Consider the following 21,637-nt stretch of genomic DNA (forward strand, 5'->3'; position numbering starts at 1 on the left):
CAGAACTTCACCAGTAAATGCCAGTTTCCCTAATTTTCGCCGATACTTCCAACTTAGGTCCAACTAGAGAATGCTAAATATGCTTCGCTAACAAATAACATAGGATAGCCCACTTCTAGTTAGACCACACTCCAACAACCTGCTATCAGCACATACTTGAAGACTTCTCTTTTTCCTTATAAAACTTTTACACTCCACTGCCTGCTTTTGCATTTCTCCCAAAAGCAAGTGGCAGCGGCATGCTATATGGAAAGCTCTTAATAAATAGCCTTTGTTATTTTTCATTTGAGAAATTTTTGTTTATTTTTACAGAAGAGATCATCTTTACTACTTCAATAAATGGAGACTGTGTATATTCAATTTTGCAATCTACCATCATCTTAGTTTTGTTTTAGCACAATAGTAGTGTTGATATGCAAAATACTGAAAGATGAGTTAATTTCTCCCACAGGATGACACCTTCACTGAGCAAACATCAATTAACTCTATTTCTGGAAGCTTATAAGTTCTTTGTAATTTCATAGGTGAACTAAGTACAGCTAAAAAGTCTCTTTGAGAGGAATGTAAAATGATCATGACAGACTGGCCTGTGCTGAGTTATTTTAGGTTTTAATTTTTTTTTTTTTTAGAAAAGTAGAGGGGAAAAAAAACTAGGAACTGATAAATTTGCAAAAAAAAGCCCCAAAAGTGATGCTAGTATTGCCAACTAAATATAAGAATATTTAAAGTACAGTTCTGATAATAATATTTGTTTTAAAAACATATTTGTCTATGATATAAAATGTTTTAAAAATATATTTGTCTATGACACAAAATAAAGATATGAGTGAGTCTCAAAAAAGGAGAAGATAGTCAAATAAAAAAGTTAAATATATATGTTCTGATTTATTTAGCTCCCTTCATTATAAATGTTGAATTTTTTCAAAGTTGAATCACTTCTATCAGAATTAAACTTATAAGGTGGAGAAACCAGAGGATTAATGATTAAGTTTAATAACTTCACTCTAAAATAAAGTAATTGTGGAATTATACTAAATTATCAAAACATGTGGAATGTGTGTATTTTGTGATAAACATTATGAGAATTGAATTAGAGGAATGATTTAAGGGGAAGCTAAATGTTCTCTTTCATATCAAACTATTCAAATTCTATAAGTCCATTTTATTTTCTATTACTATGGTCAATATTATTAAAATAATATATTATGGTAGTAATAACATTTTAAAATTAAACATAATGGTGATAAATATTAACTTTTTAATACATTATGCATATGCACTATAACTGGTTAATTATGGTTACAATTGTTTTATATATATGCAATTGTGTATAAAATTGTGTCTAAAAAAGTGCTCATATAAATTATTTGCAATTATGTGCATAAGTTATTCCTCAACAGGAATTTCTTTGATCAAACATTGAAAAATATTTTAAAATTATAAAATTTAACCTCACATGATATTGAAAAATTAGATGATACCTTCAATAATCCCAAAGGAAGATAAAAGAAGATAAAAGAGTATCTATACAGAGACTTACTGAGTATATGCTATTGGTAAAAGACCTATTAGAATTTTGATAAACAGTGTAAGTATTTATACAGGTCTGTAAAAATCACATATTTAGTTCCCCAACCACATACAATTAATATTTAACATCACCTGCAAAATAAATATTACTAAAAAGCAAACAAACCTTGATACTTCTAATAACATATTTCACTATATAAAGAGATAAAATCCCACTAGCCTAAATGTGTAAAGACATTTATATTTAATTGAGAATACAGATGATAAAAGAGCTACTGACTATACTTACAGTTATTGCATATATATTAATGAACCTATTAAATCGCAAAAATGAAAAAGAAATACAGTTAAAAATAAAGAACTATTTTTCTACTCTTACATTGTTAAATTAGCAAAGACTGGTTTGTTAACCACCAGGAAACGTTATACACCGATGGGGGAATGGTAATTGGTTTAATGATTTATGAGGATCATTTATCAATAAGTATCAGCAATCTTAAAAATATTTATAATCCATGATCCTTACTTTGAGTCATACAAATGTGTTCTAAGGACATGAAAGACAGAAAGAGCAGAGACTTTCCCTTAAAACAACAGCAAAAGAAAATAAACAAAAGAGAAAAACATAATATTACACATGGAAATTTTGTATTATAATGTTAAATAAAAGAAAACAGAAAACAAAATTATACATATATATTTCAAATATTATTTGAAATATATTTACATATATATGTAAATATATATTTACATATATATATCAAATATTGTATGATTGCCTCTGGTGGGTAAATATGATTGATTTCATTTCCTTTTGTTTTATGTTCTACATAATTTTTAATCAGAAAATTTAAAAATATGTAAATATAAATAAAATAACAAGTGGTAAGAAATAAGGACAATCATCTTAAGCATGACAACTTCATAACATGCAATTTAAAAAAGATGAATTGTACAGAAAGGTGAGGAGCAAGAGTTCTTGGTAATGTCAAAAAATCAAGATGTTTACCTAAGTGCCCAAAGATAGATGAGTGGATTAGGAAGTTGTGGTGTGTGTGTGTATATATATATATATATATATATATATACACACACACACACATATATATACACATATACACATATACACACACACACAAAGGAATGCTACTCAGAGATAAAAAAGATTAAATCTTGCCATGTGACATGGGAGGTACTGGATGGGAACTGGAACTGAAAACATGTCAGAAGGAGAAATACAATTTCACATATAGTGGAATATGAAGAAACAAGATAAAGGGTCAGATAAAACTAAACCAATAATAAATCCTAGAAATTTGATTATAGAATTGAGGCTATCAGTGCTGGGTCAGGGGAGGACTTGAACATGAGGAGAGGGTCCAAAGGATGAAGGTGGAGGTGTATAGTTCCTTGGTGGTGGATGTGCTGTGATATAATACACCTGAAGCATGTACTCTTATACCTGTAAATCATATACAGTATTGTAAAGCAACAGTATTTCAATTGAAAAATGAAAAGGGAAAAAAAAATGAGGATGTTCATCTAGCCATTAATCTAATCTCCAGAAACATGCTGATACACAGCTAAAACAGTGAATCAGATGCAATTTGAATATTTGTGGTGAAAGGAGATACAGTGGAATGGGCAGGCAAATGGAAGCAGGACTAATAATGATTTTCATTTCAAGACATGTGATAGCCTGAGATGAGCTGACAGAATTCCAAGTTCAGTTATTTAGTCCTCTTATTTTTTTTTTGAGACTTTTGTATCTATTAGTTTATTTATTTATTTGTTGTGAAGAACTAGGGTATAGGCCAGAGATGTGGGAATGAGAGGATTTACCAGAGACAGAGTGGTGAGCAGAACAGGCCATTTACTGAAATCCATAGCTACAGGGAGCAGCCAGCAAGACAGCAGAGGTCAGCTGCACCATATGTGGGTTAGCTCGCTGGCTGGGGATCAAACTCAGGCCACCATTGTGATAGCCCTGAGACTCTACCCCTAGGCCACTAGGAGGTTTTACAGTCCTCTTAAAGTGGCAGGTTTTAAGAGGGTTGGAGGAACAGGAGCAGGATCCAGTCACCCCGATGACTGAAATGATGGGCAGAATGAGTCAAACTGCAAATTTTGACAAGCTATTTGAGATATATAGAAGGACTTTTTTTTTTTAATTTCTTGGGTATATTTAGAAATCTTGGGCGTTTAAGTAGAAAGATACTGGGTAGTAAATTAGACATCTACGTGGAATTCTTTGTTGCTGTTTCCCTGTTGGGGTTGGAAACTGTCAATATACAGGTTTGGTTTGATTAATATGAACCTTTATGACCCCAAGAAAGACTAGGTTTATCCTAGTGCTCTCCATTCCAAATAACTGGAGAAGAGGAGAATGTAACAGACCATTATATATAATTTGAACAAATTAGATTAGGATTAAGTAAGATAAAGTCAGATATTAACATCAAAATAAATCATCAAGAAATCTCTATGCATTAGAAAACATGCAAGTCACACAAAAGTAGAATTCTGGCTTATCATATATTTGTTTCATCAAAAATTATACACAATGTTCAACATCACGTCTATAAATACAAAATTTGTGTTGATTTGATGATGATTTGTTAGATTTTTACATCTCTTCAGCATGATGAGCTAGAATGTAATCATTTGCATAACTAAAGTTCATCTGAATAGTTATATGAAGAAGATTGGACCTACAGATTGGTATTTTTTGATAATTTTACTTACTGCAAATCAAGAAAATAGGAATTATTCTACAGATTCAATAAGCACTGGTTAAATAGTGATGCTGAACTTTGTATCCCTAAAACAAATAATATTTTGTTGCTGGATATATGAAAGATATTACAAATATAACAGTGAAGATTATGGTCAGATTCTAATATAGCTAGAAAAACTGATACTAGCATAGAAAATGTTTCACTTAATTTATTCCTAAATGATGTTAAAGATATTTGTTCAACTGTTTGATGTGATTGCATATTATGGTTAACTTTTATATTCTTATGTATTATTTCTCCCTATCGTGAAACAGATATTTTTGTTTTAACAGTTAAAGCACTAAAGTATTAGACAATCAAAGTTACAGACTTTAACTGAAAATGCAACATTTATGATCAATTATTTTTAATGTTGTCAACCTATGTGCATTATTTATAAATAAAGTCAGTTTAATCAGAAGCCTACTAAGTTTGCTTTGGAAAAATCACATGAAACAGGCATAAGCGTCTTCAAGCAGAACTAGGATCTCACTATCAGAGGCATGCTGAGCTCTGTGAGGTGGAGAAGTGTTTGTAAGATACATGAAAATACTGAGTTCTTTGGAATGTTCAGACTGAACTGAAACACAAGAGGAATTTAAAATAGATTTAAGCAAAACCTATGAAATGCTAAGTTATAGAGGTTTATCTCTACTAATCATGCAGGGAGGTCCCAATTTGTCAACTTGATGATATTTTGTCTTCTAAGATGAAACTGGTGGTGTGGAAAGGAGGCAAAAACAAAGAAACAACCCTCCCCCACCCCACTCTCTTGCCATTCAGTCTAGCCTGATTCAAGAAAATTCAACAATGACCATTATAGAAATGTGGAACCCAATCCCACACCAGATAGGCAGGAAGAAAAGGAAATGCATCATTGAAGAAATAAACAAGTAAAGGCTGATTTGAAGTAAGAAATCCAAAGGAATAATTAAAATGGATTGAAATCGTTATCTGCAATACCAATAGCAGTATTAGCAGAGTAGATTAATGCCTAGAGACTATAGAGACTATTAATGCATATGAAAGAACTAATACAGCAAAGTATGTAATTTTTACAAGATTAAAAAGCAAGAGGAGCAAGAAGAAATGAGAGAAAAGCAAGTAGTGAGAGGGAAAAATAACTTTGGTAAACAATATATGGGAATATAACATGTTTTGTAGCACTATATTATTAACATCAGATATATTTAAAGTCAGTCCCTCTACATTGCACATTAAATAATTCAGATGTTTAGATTGAGTTGCTAATCTATTAGAAACATTTATCCCTTTCCAGATTCATACAAGGTTTAAAAACAGAGCAGAGATTTTGAACAAATGTGGCTTTTAGCTGGTACTTAAAATCATTTTCAATATTTTAGTCTTCATTTGCCTCATTTCTCAGCAATGAGTACATACCTAAACATGGCTCAGGGAATTAACTGATTTTTTTGTTGAGTCTACCCTTTGGCATAAGGTGGTGCTATTGATTTTCTCTTTAATGTTGGATATCAGGTTCCTGTGAGAGCCTGTCCTATTCTGAGCTTGCAGAGACTGGTAAGATTCCAGAAACTTAGAAGAGTCATCACCAGAGCCCAGTGTCTTCTTGCTTGCTAGTATGCTCTCTCTTATCGATGGGGATCATATTGTTATAGAAATGGAGCTCCAGGAAAATGGAGGTTCAGACAAAAATATACTTTGCTCTTGTGTTTATTATGATTTTGATTCGTCCTTTCTTTTGCCCTTGGTGAAATCTGAGCCTCTAGATTTTTTTCTAAAATAATTTTGATCCTGGCAAATCAATGATATTAACTTGCTGTATTCAGTTTTATAAATGAAATTTCCTTCCAAATATTTGCCTCAATATAGCTTCCTGAGAACTGTAATGTTTACATGTTTGATCTGTGAGAAGTCGCAGGTGGGATATTCAATAATGTTGAGCAATTGAGCCAGTAACCCTCTTGGGTTCAGTTTCCGAGGACTATTTACTTCCCACAGTGGGCAATTAGTTGTTGCTATGCTCCTAGTCTTTCTGGCACTACTCTGCCCTGATCCCCATTTGTCAGTTATTAATAAATTATGATCTGCTCTCTAATTATCTTTGATTTGGAGCCTTTGAAGAGAAAAGCATGTAATCATGAAAAAATAGAAGGGATAACAACTTTCAGATATTAAATCAATACACATGCCTGGATTTATAATAGTTTTATAAAGTCACATCCATTGCTAATTCATAAACCACTGAGTTTATTTTAATGAGTTTTTTTCTAAAATCAGTGATTACATGTGTGATTACAAATTTTTATCTATCATTATTTAAAAATAAAATAGTATTAGAAGAAAATATTTTCATCTCAATACTTTTTCTTATCAAAACTTACCAAGTTTTGAAAATACATGTCCCTAGTTATGTAAACAATGCCAAATATAACAACAGATCCATTATTCCCTCAACCTGAAGAGAATCAGGAGACAAATACAAATATGTTGACCTACATTATTATTTATAAAAGCTAATGCCACTTAATGTCACTAAGTGCATCATCATATTGGCATTTGTAAGCCAGAAGTCAAATAAATAATATAAACTGGTGAAAATTTCTTAATTCCTGTGTAATGCTTCTTTTAAAATCATTGCAATTATTTTGTAGTGGCACCAAATTTCACAATTCAGAAAGACAACATATTTATGGATTAGGAATGCCATTAAGCTTATGCCACAGTAATTAACATCTTTCATTTTTCCAAACTATCAATGTTATTAGGGAAAATGAGACAAAGCACTTCAAATAGAGATTGATGCACAGTTTATCTTTAATTCAATAATTTATGAAATATTCATTCAATTAGATTATGTGGGAGAGCCACAGTCATCTTTATCCTTTAAATACTTAATGGAGAACAACAGAGAGAAGATCTTTATTTAATGTATGCAATTTGTGGTTGAAAGTGGTAAATTCTGTGAGAACTACTTTGAGATAATTTGAGATTGTTGAGACTTCAGTGGGAGGAGAGAATATTTTGATTAGAGGCCTGGGGAAGGTTTTATGATAGGAAGAATGAATGATGTATATCTGACATGTGGGTAAGGTTTGAATATTAAAAAAATGAAATGGAGGATATGCTAAAATGTACATTGAGATCCTCTTTTCACATTTTACATTTATATAATTTGTGTGAGGCTGACCCTATTTCCAGATTAAGGTTTGAGCTACTAATCTGCAGCCTATTTTTGGTTAAAGTTCCAGTGATATTGATTAACTTGCTCTGTGCAGCTGCTATCAGGTTCCTGTCAGAGCCAGTGCCACGTGAGCTCTGCAGGTAAAGGGCAAGAGCTCTACAGTCAGAGTTAAGTTCAATAGAGTGAAGGTCTTCCCTCCTGCTACATCATGGGCCACTCTTTCTTAGTTTCCTTTGCCAGGACATCCTCCTTCAGGTGTCTCTCAGTATCTGAGTAGCCCTGGGCTCCATTCAAATTATCTCATATTTATCAGTGGTTTTAAAACCTGCATTCCTTGATTATTGCAGCTCTACTTAGAATAGCCAAGCTATGAAAACAACCTAAATGCCCAAAAACAGTTGAATGGATCAAGATGTAGTATATATACACAATGGAATACTACTCAGTGATCAAAAAAGATAAACTCATACCATTTGTGGCAACATAGATGGAGCTGGAAGGGATGATGCTAAGTGAAATAAGTCAGAAGAAAAAGATAAATATTGGATGGTTTCACTTATATGACTATAGAGAAATCAAGCAAAGGAGTTGAAAAAAGATAAAACTTGCAAGCTGACCATAGATCTAAAGCATCTAGCAGGGGAGTGGTAAGAAGAGGGGTCAAAACAGGAGAGAAGAGAGCAGAAGGGACTCTGGTGATGGATCACAGGGGCTATGCTGGTGGGAGAACTATGGGGACAACTCCTGAGGGAAAAAATAAAATACTGTCAAAAATTAACAATGATGTAAGAAAATTAATAATTAATTTTAAATAAATAAATACCACATTTGTGCCAGAGTATTCCTGAATCATGTATGTGTATTGAACTGTATAGGAGACACTATTTTGATACCTGAGACAGTATTTTGGTACCTGAATCTATAAGTGCCTGCACTTTTGATTTTCTTTTTTTAATCTCTGGAACTTTTCATCTCTCTGAACTATAATTGTCTTTTGGAGTAAGTCACTTTAAATTTGGCTTGTGTCATATTCAACCAAAGGAGTCCAAACAATAATGATAATGCTGGAAATATAGTTTGAACCATATATAAAGAGGTTTGAACTACAGCTTCAGTCCCCCAGTCATATGGTTATTGGACTTTTACTGACAACATATACTATCATCTGTGTGAAACAAACCAAATGAGATGTACAGAAGAAGGAATCATGGGTCATCAATGTCATCATTCTAGTAAGCACACTGGAGAGATGAACTTTAACAAAGACTTGGAAGAAGGAGGAAGAGATATGGTTCTCTGGGGCAAGGAAATTTGAGGCATCAGGAAGAGTCTTAAGATTGGATCATTCTTACAATGTTCAAGAAACAACAAGGATTTTGTCAAGCATAAATTGGAACTAACTAAAACCGTGACATAGTAGTATGAGACAGTGCATGCACAACCCATGGAACAGTGCCTGGTAACAGGTGTTAAGACATTCAAGCTAGACATTATTATACTTATTATCATCAATATATCATTGTATCACTTCCATTAGGGGAAGAGACATCTCTTAAGGTTTTACAATACTATGTATACGTTAGAAAGTATCCCGCTTAAGAAGTTCCTATGTTTTGACATTAAATGTCGGTAGAGCCCTGGTACTTGTCTAAATTAAATAGTTGCACTCAAAATGTCTACATTATTATATTATTTGGCTCCAAAAGAAATTGAAGAAAAGATTCAAAGTCTAGCAGATTCTAAAGTACTTGTTTTTCGAACATAAGAAATGTGAGAAACATGTAATAACCAAAGTATTTCTTGAATTATTGAATCAGACCATCATTTTGGTCCAAAGAGGGTGGGAGACATCAAGAAGGGAATGACTCTAATTTAAATTCTTTTCTTTATCTCTTATTATTGTAATTGTTTATGAAATTCTATTAATTTATAGGACTACTAAAGTAAGGTGGAAAAACTGAGAAAAGGACACTCAAATTTTTTAATTCATATGCTCTGGCCTTATTTTGGTGTTTAAGTATGAGAGGTACTCAATAAATGCTTGTAATGCATGATTAGAGAGACTATGTCATTTGCACTGGCTATAATTTAAGAGATTTAGAAAAGACACAAGAGGCTAAATATTAATACTTGTTACAAGTAACAAGAAAACCTAAAGCTGCATTTTCAATAAATCTCCTTTTCCTGTCTCTAAAGCTCTGGCATGGTCTCTTAATTTTGATAGGTTATTTCAAAGTATAGTATGCACTGACTCCTAAGAAATTTTCACCTTAGGAAACTCAGATTAAATTTATCATTCCAGAAACATTATAGCATTGATGCCACATATAAATAGCCTTAAAGTCATATCTAAGGCAAGGCAGCTTGAGGGAATCCTTCTACCTCTTCAGGAGCTGTTGTATTTTGGTTTTGTTTTCCAAATTTAAAATGGAAAAAAACTTTACTTTTGTGACTTTATATGCGAGAACATGTGTAAATATATGTGGCAGTGCAGGTGTGGAATATATACTTTTCCTCTGAGTATATATGTGGAATTTATTGAAAAAACAAAGCTCTAAAAATTTTCTTAAAATTTAAATTCATGAATATGTGACAGTGAGGGTTCAGATTAAAATAATCCTTAATATCAGGATGTTTATATTAAAAGGTACAAAATAATTTCTGTACACTAAAAGATGTTTTCCTTTGTATTTTCTATACCATTATATTCTGTTAATTTAAGCTTTTTGCTAGATTAAAAGGTATCCAGAAATCAATTTTCAGAATTAGGCCTCATTCTGGCTTGAAATAGGGATACAGAAGAAAAAAATCAGCTTAGTGATATCAGCGATTATCTTTAAGGGAAAGAAAAGGAGAGAAAGACACATTAAGGCCCCAGACATGTAACTGGAAGAGTATGGATATGACAATCCCATTGGTAAAATACTGATTAAACAGTTTCTATTTATCAGATAGTATATATGAGAACAAACATGAAATTAGAATATTAAAAAAGTTATCAATGTGCAATGTCATTACTGACAAAAGAGAAACAATTAAAAGCATTACAACCTGAGTTATATATCAGGAGATTTCACTTATATCTATTCCAGGGTAATAAGTTAATAGCCTTCTGAGAAGGTATGTCAAATGTTTCATAATGTCATGAAAGAAATGATTTTAAATCAATGCGGAAATAGCAAATAAAGGAAATCCTAAACCCTGCAGAAAACACTCTGTGGACTCATTAGCACCTTTAAACATGTAAAGCGCACAAATTCTAAAGTAGGTAGAATCATAAAATGCTACAATTACTTGCCATTTTTATTTTGGACTTTTCTTTCAAAATCAATATTTGTATTATTTTAAATTGTAGAAAGACTTAAAAAGTTTTCTGCATAATCATTCTAGCCTAAAAAGAGTAGAAAGTCTCTGTAAATGATTTAATTTTTATCTTCAATGTCTTTTAGAATAATACAAGTAATTTCCTTTTTTTGAATGATTAATCTCATGATATTTAGCATGTTAAAATCTTCAACTTTTCATTTTAATTAGAATACAAATTGTTAGTGAATATGTTTTTTCTCTATAACTTCTCTTGTGTCCAAATAATATAAATTCTCAATAAAAATTACAAGTGATATTAATATTTTTCAATATATCAAAATTAAGTGATTGTATCATCATTCAGTCAAATTATTTACAACTAAAATATATTTGACATAGGAACAAATGTCTGGTTTATAATCTATTAAAGAGAAATTACAGTGATAAAGGAATTTAGTTCCAAATGAGAGGATATGTCATTATGTTTTTGTATGTGTTTATCATAGTTTAGCACAGCCAGGACAGAGAAATGTATATAATAATGCCTTTAAACCATTCCTTGAATGAGTTTTTTTCAATAACTTCTTAGTATTTAAAGATAATTTCCCAATTTTTCTCTTGCTTGACAAATCTTTAGTGAATTAATTCAGAATACTCTAGATACTACAAGGTGGATAAGATTTTATTAGTGCAGACAAAAGTTAAGGAGTTTATGGCCTTCAATGAGATAAGAAATGTCCTTCAAGAATCATATCATTTAAGCCTTTGAATCAATATATTTATATAATATTAACCTAAAATGACTTGTCTATAAAAATCAAAATACAAAGTCCAAAGATGTTTTGCTCATGTGACAAGTACCTTGAAATTCAAGAATGGGTATTCAAAGGAATGAAGAGGAATTTTATGTAATATATTTGTTGCTAAAAAATATGAGCCTCAGATTGTTTTTTGATAAAATTTGTTTTCCTTTAAACTGCTATCTGCTAAGTCCTAGCTTCAGCATACTAGGGTATCATTTAATTAAATTAAGACAAATTTAATTGAATGAATAATGCACAATCATAAAGTATCACCAATTTTTAAATGACAGTACATTAAAAAATGTGTCTCACTGAAGCTTGTAGTTAGTTATGTTGAAAATTAAGCTTTGTTTCTTGGGTTTAGAAGGGATTCCAGTATAACTGAGAAATTATCCTAGAATTATCTTGTTATTCTCATACAGAAAATTCAGGTAAATATGGAATCTGTATGTGGAGATATATATATATATATATATATATATATATATATATGTATGTTAAAGCTATATTTTCCTGATGTCACTAAATAATTGGTAGACTGTACCTTCTCTCAAACATTTTATCTAATAACCCAGATGTAACAAAGTGGATTATTTTCAAGTAATTTTATGTATGTATTTGGGGAAGAGGTTTTTTGAAAGAAGTGCTGATTCACATACAGGTAGGCAAGAATGCATAGCTGAATGTCATCAGTAAATTCACATTAAGAATACATAGGTTAAATAAATACACTGTGCCAAGTGTACAATAAAATATTTCCTGTGTTTTATGTATCCTTTAGGAACTCTTAAACACATATATTTGTTGTATTCTAGAACTTGACTCTTTTACCTTTTTTATTCATTTCTCCGAAGTGTGAAACTAGCAAAATATTCTATTCTAAAGATCTCTATGTCCCTAAATATAACAAATTCTTATTGGATTTATTGGAAAGGAAGAAACTAATACATATCTCCATCGTAAGTAAAGGAATGAGATTACAAACCAGTTCTGAAAATGTATTATAGTTATCTTCCATTTGGGATAGGAATGGTATAAAATAGAAAGATAGTTTCATTGGTAGTTATATTTCACTAAACTTAGTTATTTAATATGATCGAAATTTGAGCAGTTTTTCTGAAAAGGGTGGTGAAATCTGCTTATAGTCCAGAAAGCAGAGACAAAGATAGGCCATTCTCTTCAAATGACTTCAGAAAGGAGAAACCAGTGGGGCTCCAACTTCTGTCGGGATGAGGTTAATTGTCTACCACAGAGCACAAACTGTTTTCCAGCAAAAATTTTAAGAAGTTATCATAGTTATTCTAACATTAAAAGTTAGAGATAGATTTTTACACATAGTCTTGAAAACTTTGAAACTTTGAAAACTCTTAAATTAATGTGAGTTAGAAGACATAGAGTTTTCAGATACAAAGAGAAAGAAAATTCAAGGGAAGTAGCAATGTTTTATGAAAATAGATCGTTAATACTATAATTTGAGGATATAGTCATAAATCTTTTCAGAATACAATATGCAGTCTATTGGAAAGCACCTAATTCTGTATATTTATGAGTTAAATAGGTGCTGAAGAGTCAAAAGTAAATGAGTTCAACAGTAACAAAATCAATATGAATATAGATTTCCTGACTTTTTTGGACTTTACGGTATATTTTCATATTTGTGCAAGTTTAAATGTTTCCATAAGGACTTTCATCAAATTTTATATAGTAGTTCAACACCTAACACTTTCAAATAGATGGCTCTTATTGCTCATTATAAATGACCTAACAATAGTCTGTATGAAGTATGAAAAAGTTTGTTGTAGGAAAAGAGCACATTCATGCTTTCATTTGCTTATTTTTAAGGAAGATTGTTTATGCTCAATTCAATGTCAGTAAAACCTTTTACAAAAGCTTTTGTTGAGGCTCTAATTTTTATTTAAAATGAAAAATATAAATATGATGCATTTATTGATATAATAGTCAATAAAATTCATGGATATTAGTATACACAATGATTGGTATATTCATATTGAAAACATTCAGAACTTGAAAATAAAAGCAATTATTAATATGGGATAGTTATTTCCCAAAATGCTTGTTCACCAGAGTATCTCCTTTATATTTATCAACCTATAGGGACAGAATGCTGGCTTACTAGAATTATTAGTGCCATTCCTCTAAAATCTACCCAACACAGACAGAGGCTTTCCAAACATTACAACTGAAACATGCAAACATAAACATTTTCAAAAATCCATTTTGAAGGGAAAAAAAATGTCAGAGAAAGATATTGCTATATTAATGACAGAAGAAACACCAGCAAATTAATATCACCAGCAAATCAATATAAATAGTACAACTGGAAAAGAGAAAATGTGTACTTAAAATAAGTTAGCACTACAATAGGAAAAGGAAGGAAGATTTAAGAAATATATCATGCTTTGAGGTTATCTACTGATATATCGCTTGCCTGATTTGTTGGGATGTGCTTAACAGTCAAATGGTCAGATCAAGGTAAGGAAGAACTCAGCTGCAAAAGTTCAGAATCACAGCTTCCTCTCTTACCTTCCACTGAGGAGGAAGCCGATAACCACTGCCAACAAAATGACTCCCACTGTCACAGACACCGCAATTATAGGAATCTGGCTTTGATCGCTGGATGCTGCAACTGCTGATAGGAGACACAGAAAATGGAGTCTGTGGTTAAAGTGATCATATGCATTCAAATAAGAGGTGCTTAATAATCTGTAATCAACACATGGTTTAAGCAATTCATCCATTCTGGGCTGAGATTTCCTCCTAATATCTCTTCTCAAAAGTGTGTAATTGAAAAGACATCTTCAGGAGAAAACATTTACTCTTCGAATGGAAATTCAAAAGAATCACTAAGTATCTGATTATTCCTTGTCATCATAAAAAATGAATGTAATTGTTTGCATAGTATTCATCTAGGGATCTTAGGTTTGCAAGATAAAATGGAACTTAGTCACTCATTTGAAACACCTTAATCTTAATAGGAAGTGCTAAGTATATGAGATTTGACATTTTAGAGTTTGCATGTGGCTGTTATTTAGTTTCTCTAGGGAAAAAAAAAATCTCATTAACTCAGATAGGATTTGTCCCATAGACATAGGTTGAAATTCAAAATGATGTGGCTATGACCCCAGTAATGTTTAATATAATGACTATTCTGATATTATAATAAAAAAAGCATTTCAAATAGAATGTAATCAGTAAGTAGGATTACTTTTTCAAAAATATCAATACATTTAAAACTTTGAGAATTCTTCAGTCAGATTAGATTCATTTATGTCATCTATTTTGTAAATAGAGGGATTTACGTGAAATATTATATATTTTAATAATGTAATTACTATGATTAAAAGAATAGGGATATGATTAAAGAGTTGTAGCCACATAAGCAAGGACATTTTTCTTTTGTTTTTGTAACTACATCTGATTAAAATAAGAAACCTACAGAGAAGAATACATTTTACTAATGTTTTCAAGAAACCCTTAAGAGGATATATGCTGCTAAAGGACATAATTTTGTGACAAATTCAGACTGTCATAAGTTCATTTCTGTGATAACAATTTTTTTTAACTGAAAATGGTTTCTTTTTTTAATATAAATTTTATTTTTATATTCCCCATACAATTGCAACCCCCTTATTTTGACCCCAATCCCTCCCCTCCCATCCCCTACCCCCCATAGAGTGTCTCTGGTTCATAGTTTTTTGTTGATTTTGATTTTCACTTTCTTATAGTTATTCATTTTCCTGGTCCCTTATTTAAGTTTTCTAGATTCCTGCTATGAGTGAGACCATCCGGTATTTTTCTTTTTCTTTCTGGCTTATTTCGCTGACAAGATATTTCTCTGCCTATGAGAAACTGTTATTAAAAATAGCTAAATATAAGAACTTGTTTTCATTTATCTTTCAAGATGTTTTTTATATTTTTGATTAACTGATTTTTTTAATTGAGGTAATATGCCTTCATCAGATATTACCACTATAGCATATCCATCACCAAATCACTCCTAGTCCACCACCACAGTCTATTGTGCTTCCCTCCCTCTTTGTTCTTAGTTCTCTCCTGTCTCTTTCCCTGTTGGTGCTTCAGTTCTGTAGTCAGCTATCAAGGACTAATTTTTAATCATGTCTTTATATGATTCTTAGTTTAGTTATTTTATATTCCACAAGATAAATACTGGATGTTGTCACTAATATGCAGTATCAAATTTTAAGTCATCAAAACTAATATGCTTACTTTGCATGTTTCATTAGTTACAACCCCATACCAGATCTTGGTCTTATCAGCAGTTTTTGACATCCAAACACTTTTCTCTCTATTCTCATCACCTCTGTCTTGATTCTTTTTAACCTGATTAACTGACCCTTTGACCATCTTCTTGCACTGATCTACTTTCAACACTTTGAGACTCGTCTTCAAAGCCCATTTTCAACAGTTTGTTCATGTATGAGAACAACTAAATCAATGTTCTTACCCAGCCTTTTCTTAGATGATAATGGTTGTAATTCAATGTCTCTTTCCTCTGTTTTATTCTGTTCTCTGATGTTGAAGACCATGGAAAGGAATTTAAATACTAGAGTTCATTATAAATGATGTAAAACAAAGCTACCTCATCACCATAAGTAGTCTTCCCAAAAAGTTGCTTTATTAAGCTTTGGAAACAGCCCAAATGCCCAAAAATAGATGACTGGATCAAGAAAATGTGGTACATATATACCATGGGATATTACTCAGCATTCAAAAAAGATAAACACATGCAATTTGCAGCAACATGGATGGCGCTGGAAGGGATCATGCTCAGTGAAATAAGCCAAAAAGAAAAAGAAAAATACCGGATGGTCTCACTCATAGCAGGGATCTAGAAAACTTAAATAAGGGACCAGGAAAATGAATAACTATAAGAAAGTGAAAATCAAAATCAACAAAAAACTATGAACCAGAGACACTTTTTGGGGGTGGGGGGCGGGAGGGGAGGGATTGGGGTCAGAATGGGGGGGTTGCAATTGTATGGGGAATATAAAAATAAAATTTATTATTTAAAAAAAAAAGTTGCTTTATTAACCTCTAAACTAGGATTACAATACTTCCACCATTACTTTTTCTTGGTTCTTTAACTTTCATTTTGACAGGGACACTGTTTCTGGAATAAGTCCTGTAGATTTGGTCATAGGAGGTCAATGACATTTTGATTGGGCTCCAGCTGCTCCCAGTGTTTTTGATTCTCTCATTAATTCCTAACAAAATCAGCTCCACAATGAGTCTTCATCTCTTTAGTATAACTAAACCATCCCCACTTCTAATGTTTTAGAAATACTAAAGTTTATAAATAAAAAAATGAATTCTGAACTCCATGGTTAAATGTAATTGCATAACTTTCTTTTGCTAAATCTAAAACTACTGTTAGAGATCTTCCTGTTTCTTACAAAACCTTTTTATTTCAAAGAACTTCCTCCAGGAGAAATTTTCATTATCTTATAAGCTAATTCTGTTACTGACAAACCTGAATGAACATATCCTTTTTGGGAAAACAAATCCTTAAACCTAACTTTCTGATTTTAGTTCAATTTGACTATAGAACCATGACCAAGATTTATTAGACAATGGATCAAGGCAAATTATTTAACCTTGTAAAGTCTCATTTCAATAATCTCTAAATAGAGATAATTTCCCTGAATTATTATATTCATGTTTAGAAATAATACATAAAAAGCAAGTAGCATAGCATTTCATCTATTGCCAGCTTTAAATAAATAGTAGATATTATTTTTACATATTTTATCTTCTGTTTTATTTACCATTTTTATTCTGTCCTACTTTCCTGACTTATCTTCTGAGAATCTTTCCTGCTTTTCCTGTTCTTTCCTGACTCATCTTCTGAAAATCTACCTCATTAAATTATTTCTGAAACTTCTCTTCTTCTGTCTTTGAGCTCCATGAATTACATATTTGCTAATTTCAATGTATATTTCTCCATGTGCCTTACCACTTTCTATAATAACATATTTAACCTTGGTGAACCTATATTTCATTCTTGAAACTCTCCTCCTCTTGGTTTCTGTGAACTCAGATGAGCTGCTTTCTCTTTTTTCCACAGTAAAGCACACTTTGTCAGTTCTTCTGGCTCCACTTTCTCTTTCTACATCATATATACAAACAGTTATTGATGAATATTTCTCTCCTCTTCTACTCTTCCTGTCTTTTCTCATCCTATCTCCTTTCTCCCTCTTCATAGATGCATCTTTGCTCATGGCATCAGATAATTAAAAGTTGAAGAGTCCCAAATTTGTATATTCAACCCTTATTTGTCTGTAAAATATCACTTTATTTTAAAAAAAGTTTCCTTTATTAAGATTGTATTTTCACATAAAATAAACATGCCTAAAATCATCCCTTAAACCACATTCACCCAAAGGCATTAACAAAATCACATCAATAAATAAACACACCATAAATCTAACCACCAAACCAGATTAATTTTAATGATCTCTTTCTGGTTTCTTGAACTATCATTGATTTCTTAAACCCCTAGTAACCATTAATTACCAAATATGTTTTGTTTTTCTTTTATGCATTACTTCCCTCATCCAACACTCATTTATTTGATTCAAATTTGCTAGAATATTGGTCAAAGCCTCTTAGAAATATCTAAAATAAAGCCACTTTGATCTTGTTTCTTAAATCAAAAAGCTAACAGATGTTTAAAACCTATGAGGAAAAAATTCTGAATTTTCAAGGTAGCATTCAAAAGTCTTTCTTCTGAATCTAACAACTCTTTTGGGTTTCAGTGTACCACTTTGGGTACTCTCAAAGATTTGGATTTAGAGGAAGGGGACATGATTAATGAGAATTAGGGGTAAAAACAGAAAATTTAGGCTAACAAATAATAATTTGAAGGAAAAATTATGGGTACATAGTAATACCAAGTGTTTCATTTTACATAATTTTCAAGATCTAATTTAACAATGTGATAAAATATGCTCCTAGGTACAAGCAAATATTTTGCATCAAAATCATTTCTAATAGTATATTAAATGTTCTTGAATAACATATGTTATGGAAATATTTTGTAAGTAATACCAAATCACATTTGTATTTGTATGTTTTTATCTATGCCCACTGTAAATTAAATTTAAAGTAATAAAAATCAAGGGATCTTGAAGAAAAAAATTTAAAATCACATTTTCATGTATATTTTGAAATTTATAAAAATTTCTAATTTCCCATTGGGTTTAAGTTACTGATTATTTCATAATTTATTTGTTTTTTTTTTTTTTTTTTTTTTATAGAGGCATGTTTTATTTATTTATTTGTTTATTTGTTTGTTTTGTTTACACATGCACTGGGTACAGTCAGAAGCGCGGGAGGGTGAGAGAATTCACCAGAGCCAGAGCGGGGAGCAGAGCAGGCAGACTGACGAAGTACACTGCTGAGGGGAGCAGCGGGCGGCAGGAGAGGTCTGCGCGCCATGTGGGAACCTCCTCCGGTGGCCGGGGAGCAGCCGGGGATCGAACCGGCGCCGCAGAGGCTGCGGGCAGCTTCGCAACCCAGCGCTCAACCGCTGCGCCACCGGGGAGGCCCTGATTATTTCATAATTTATTTGTAAGTTATTTCTAATGAAAAATGATTCATCAAGATTTTGTACTATTTATTCCTTTGATTCCCAAGCCAGCATTAATAATATCCCCTTTCATATCAACCAAGTTGGAAATACATAGAATTTATAGGGCACTGTTAAGCCCCTCATGTTTATTCATTCCTTAGGAACATAAAAATAATTAATAAGCCTAGTGTGATCCATGATTATCCTGTTAATATGTTGTTAGACTTTGTAATATTCAACGATATAAACCTCTAGTCACTCATATTTCCAATTTTATTATGTATTTTTATTAATAATTAGTTGATTTATTATGTACTTTTGAAAGAATAGCTGTTTTGGGAAAACTAAAAATTTTGCAACAATTTAACACTAGTATAAAAGGATCTCACAAAAATTAATATTCTTGAGTCAATAATGATTTTTTTCAGTCTTATATATTTATATGATCCATGGTAACTTCAAGATTCCATATGTCGGGTCTCCCCTGGTGGCGCAGCGGTTGAGCGCTAGGCTGTGAAGCTGCCCGCAGCCTCTACAGTGCCGGTTCGGTCCCCGGCCGCCGGGCGAGGGTCCCACATAGCGCGACAGACCTCTCCTGCCGCGTCTGCTGCTCCCCTCAGCAGTGTATTTCATCACTCTGCCTGTTCTGTTCCCCACTCTGGCTCTGGTGAATTCTCTCACCCTCCCGCACTTCTGGCTGTACTCAGTGCTTGCATAAATAAATAAATAAATCTTAAAAAAAAAAAAAGATTCCATATGTTGAAAAATGACATTTTCCATTTACTTTGCTCCAACACCCTTTGTGTTTACCAAATACAAAGTTGTAGGCAATCACTAACTGATCCAGCAATTGTATTATTGAGCATAAATACCAGGAAATTAAAAATTAGGTTGAAACAAGAACAGATATAAATGTTCATAACATCTTTTTTTATAATAGCAAAAGCTGGAATCAGTGCAGATGTCCATCAACAGATGAATGGTTAGACAAACAGTGGTATGTGCAACACATGCAGTACTCCCTAAAAATGAAAATAAATAACCTTGTTCTACACAACAACTTGGATGAATCTCCAGGGAATTATTCTGAGTAAAAAATGCCTGTTTCAAACTAAAAGTTCACATACTGTATGATTCCATTTATAAAACATTTTTTAAATGTCAAAATTTTGGAAATGGATGCTTCCAAATTAGTGGTTGCCAGGGATTAGTTATGGCACAGGAATTGCTACTGAAGACAGTGGGTGATTTTATAAGACAGTAATACAAAGAATCCATGATATTGTAATATTTTGTATCTTGACTGGGATGGTAGATACAAAAACCTACAAAGATAACTACTGTATAGAAATTCATACACACAATTTCAAAGGACCACCAGCAACAGTGCTGGTCTCTGAAAGCAAATAATAGGGAGGCCAAACAAAACAAAACAAACAACAACAACAACAACAAAACAAATAGCAGTATGTTTTCTTAGTAGACTACTATGCTACAGAGAACAAATCACCAGAACCTAATCACTAAGATATGGAAGACCTGTTCTTCTTATCAAACATAGAGTTCAAAATTTCCATGATAAATAAGTTCAAAGAGGGCCTCCCCTGGTGGCGCAGGCACTTGAGTGCTGCGCTGTGAAGCTGTCCACAGCTGCAACGGTGGTTTGATCGATCCCTGCCAGCAGGCAAGGGTCCCACATGGCGCGGCAGACCTCTTCTGTCACTCCTGCAGCTCCCCTCAGTGGTGTATTTCATCAGTCTGCCTGTTCTGTTCCCCGCTCTGTCTCTGGTGAAACCTCTCACCCTCCTGCAAATCTGGACTGTACCCTGGTTCTTGTATAAATAAATAAATAAATAAATAAATAAATAAATAAATATTTTTTAAAAAATAAGTTCAAAGAAATGGGAAAAAACAGAAAAACTGATGGAAGATATAAAAAGAAAACTCAGAAAAAATTAATGTTCTGAGAAATAAAATTAGCAAACTCCATTCTAAATGGAGTTTTAGAAAGGAAAAAGACAAATAGATGACATTAAAAATTCTAGGGAAGGCTATAAAAGCACATGAATTAAATGGAAAATCAAATCAGTACCTGTGAAGATAATAATGCACAAAGAATCCAGATGAAATAAGAGAGAGAGGACGGGAAAAAATGATGAAACACTTTGATAATTATCAAACTGCATGAAGAAGAACAATATAAGAATAATGGATATCCCAGAGAGCAAAAGGAGGGAATAGAGGACAGAAAATTTATTTGAAGAAATAAAAGAGGAAAACATTCCGTTCCTGGAGAAGGAACTAATAATACACATCCATGAAGCTAGAAGAACACCAGGGTACCTAATAATGAGACCTGCAGAAAGACATATACAAGTGAAACTTCCATGAGTTCAAGACAAAGAAGTAATATTGGAGCTGTCTGGATGAAGAAGCAGATAAATGG

The 21,637-nt window shown here is 32.2% G+C and overlaps 1 protein-coding gene across 7 annotated transcripts in view; it reads right to left on the bottom strand.

The window, feature by feature from the left end:
- EPHA5 (EPH receptor A5) overlaps nt 1-21,637 on the bottom strand; it is a 323,325-nt gene that overhangs the window by 62,547 nt on the left and 239,141 nt on the right. For 4 of the 7 annotated variants that reach the window (XM_054688280.1, XM_054688278.1, XM_054688284.1 and 1 more), the window contains one exon: nt 14,124-14,229. In XM_054688280.1, the coding sequence (XP_054544255.1) occupies nt 14,124-14,229 (106 nt within the window). The remainder of the gene's footprint in view (nt 1-14,123; nt 14,230-21,637) is intronic. The other 3 variants (XM_054688281.1, XM_054688279.1, XM_054688283.1) reach the window with 1 other exon arrangement.

Source organism: Talpa occidentalis, unplaced genomic scaffold (assembly GCF_014898055.3).
Source record: "Talpa occidentalis isolate TD23 unplaced genomic scaffold, MPIMG_talOcc4v2.1 talOcc4.6, whole genome shotgun sequence".
Classification (NCBI taxonomy): Eukaryota; Metazoa; Chordata; class Mammalia; order Eulipotyphla; family Talpidae; genus Talpa; species Talpa occidentalis.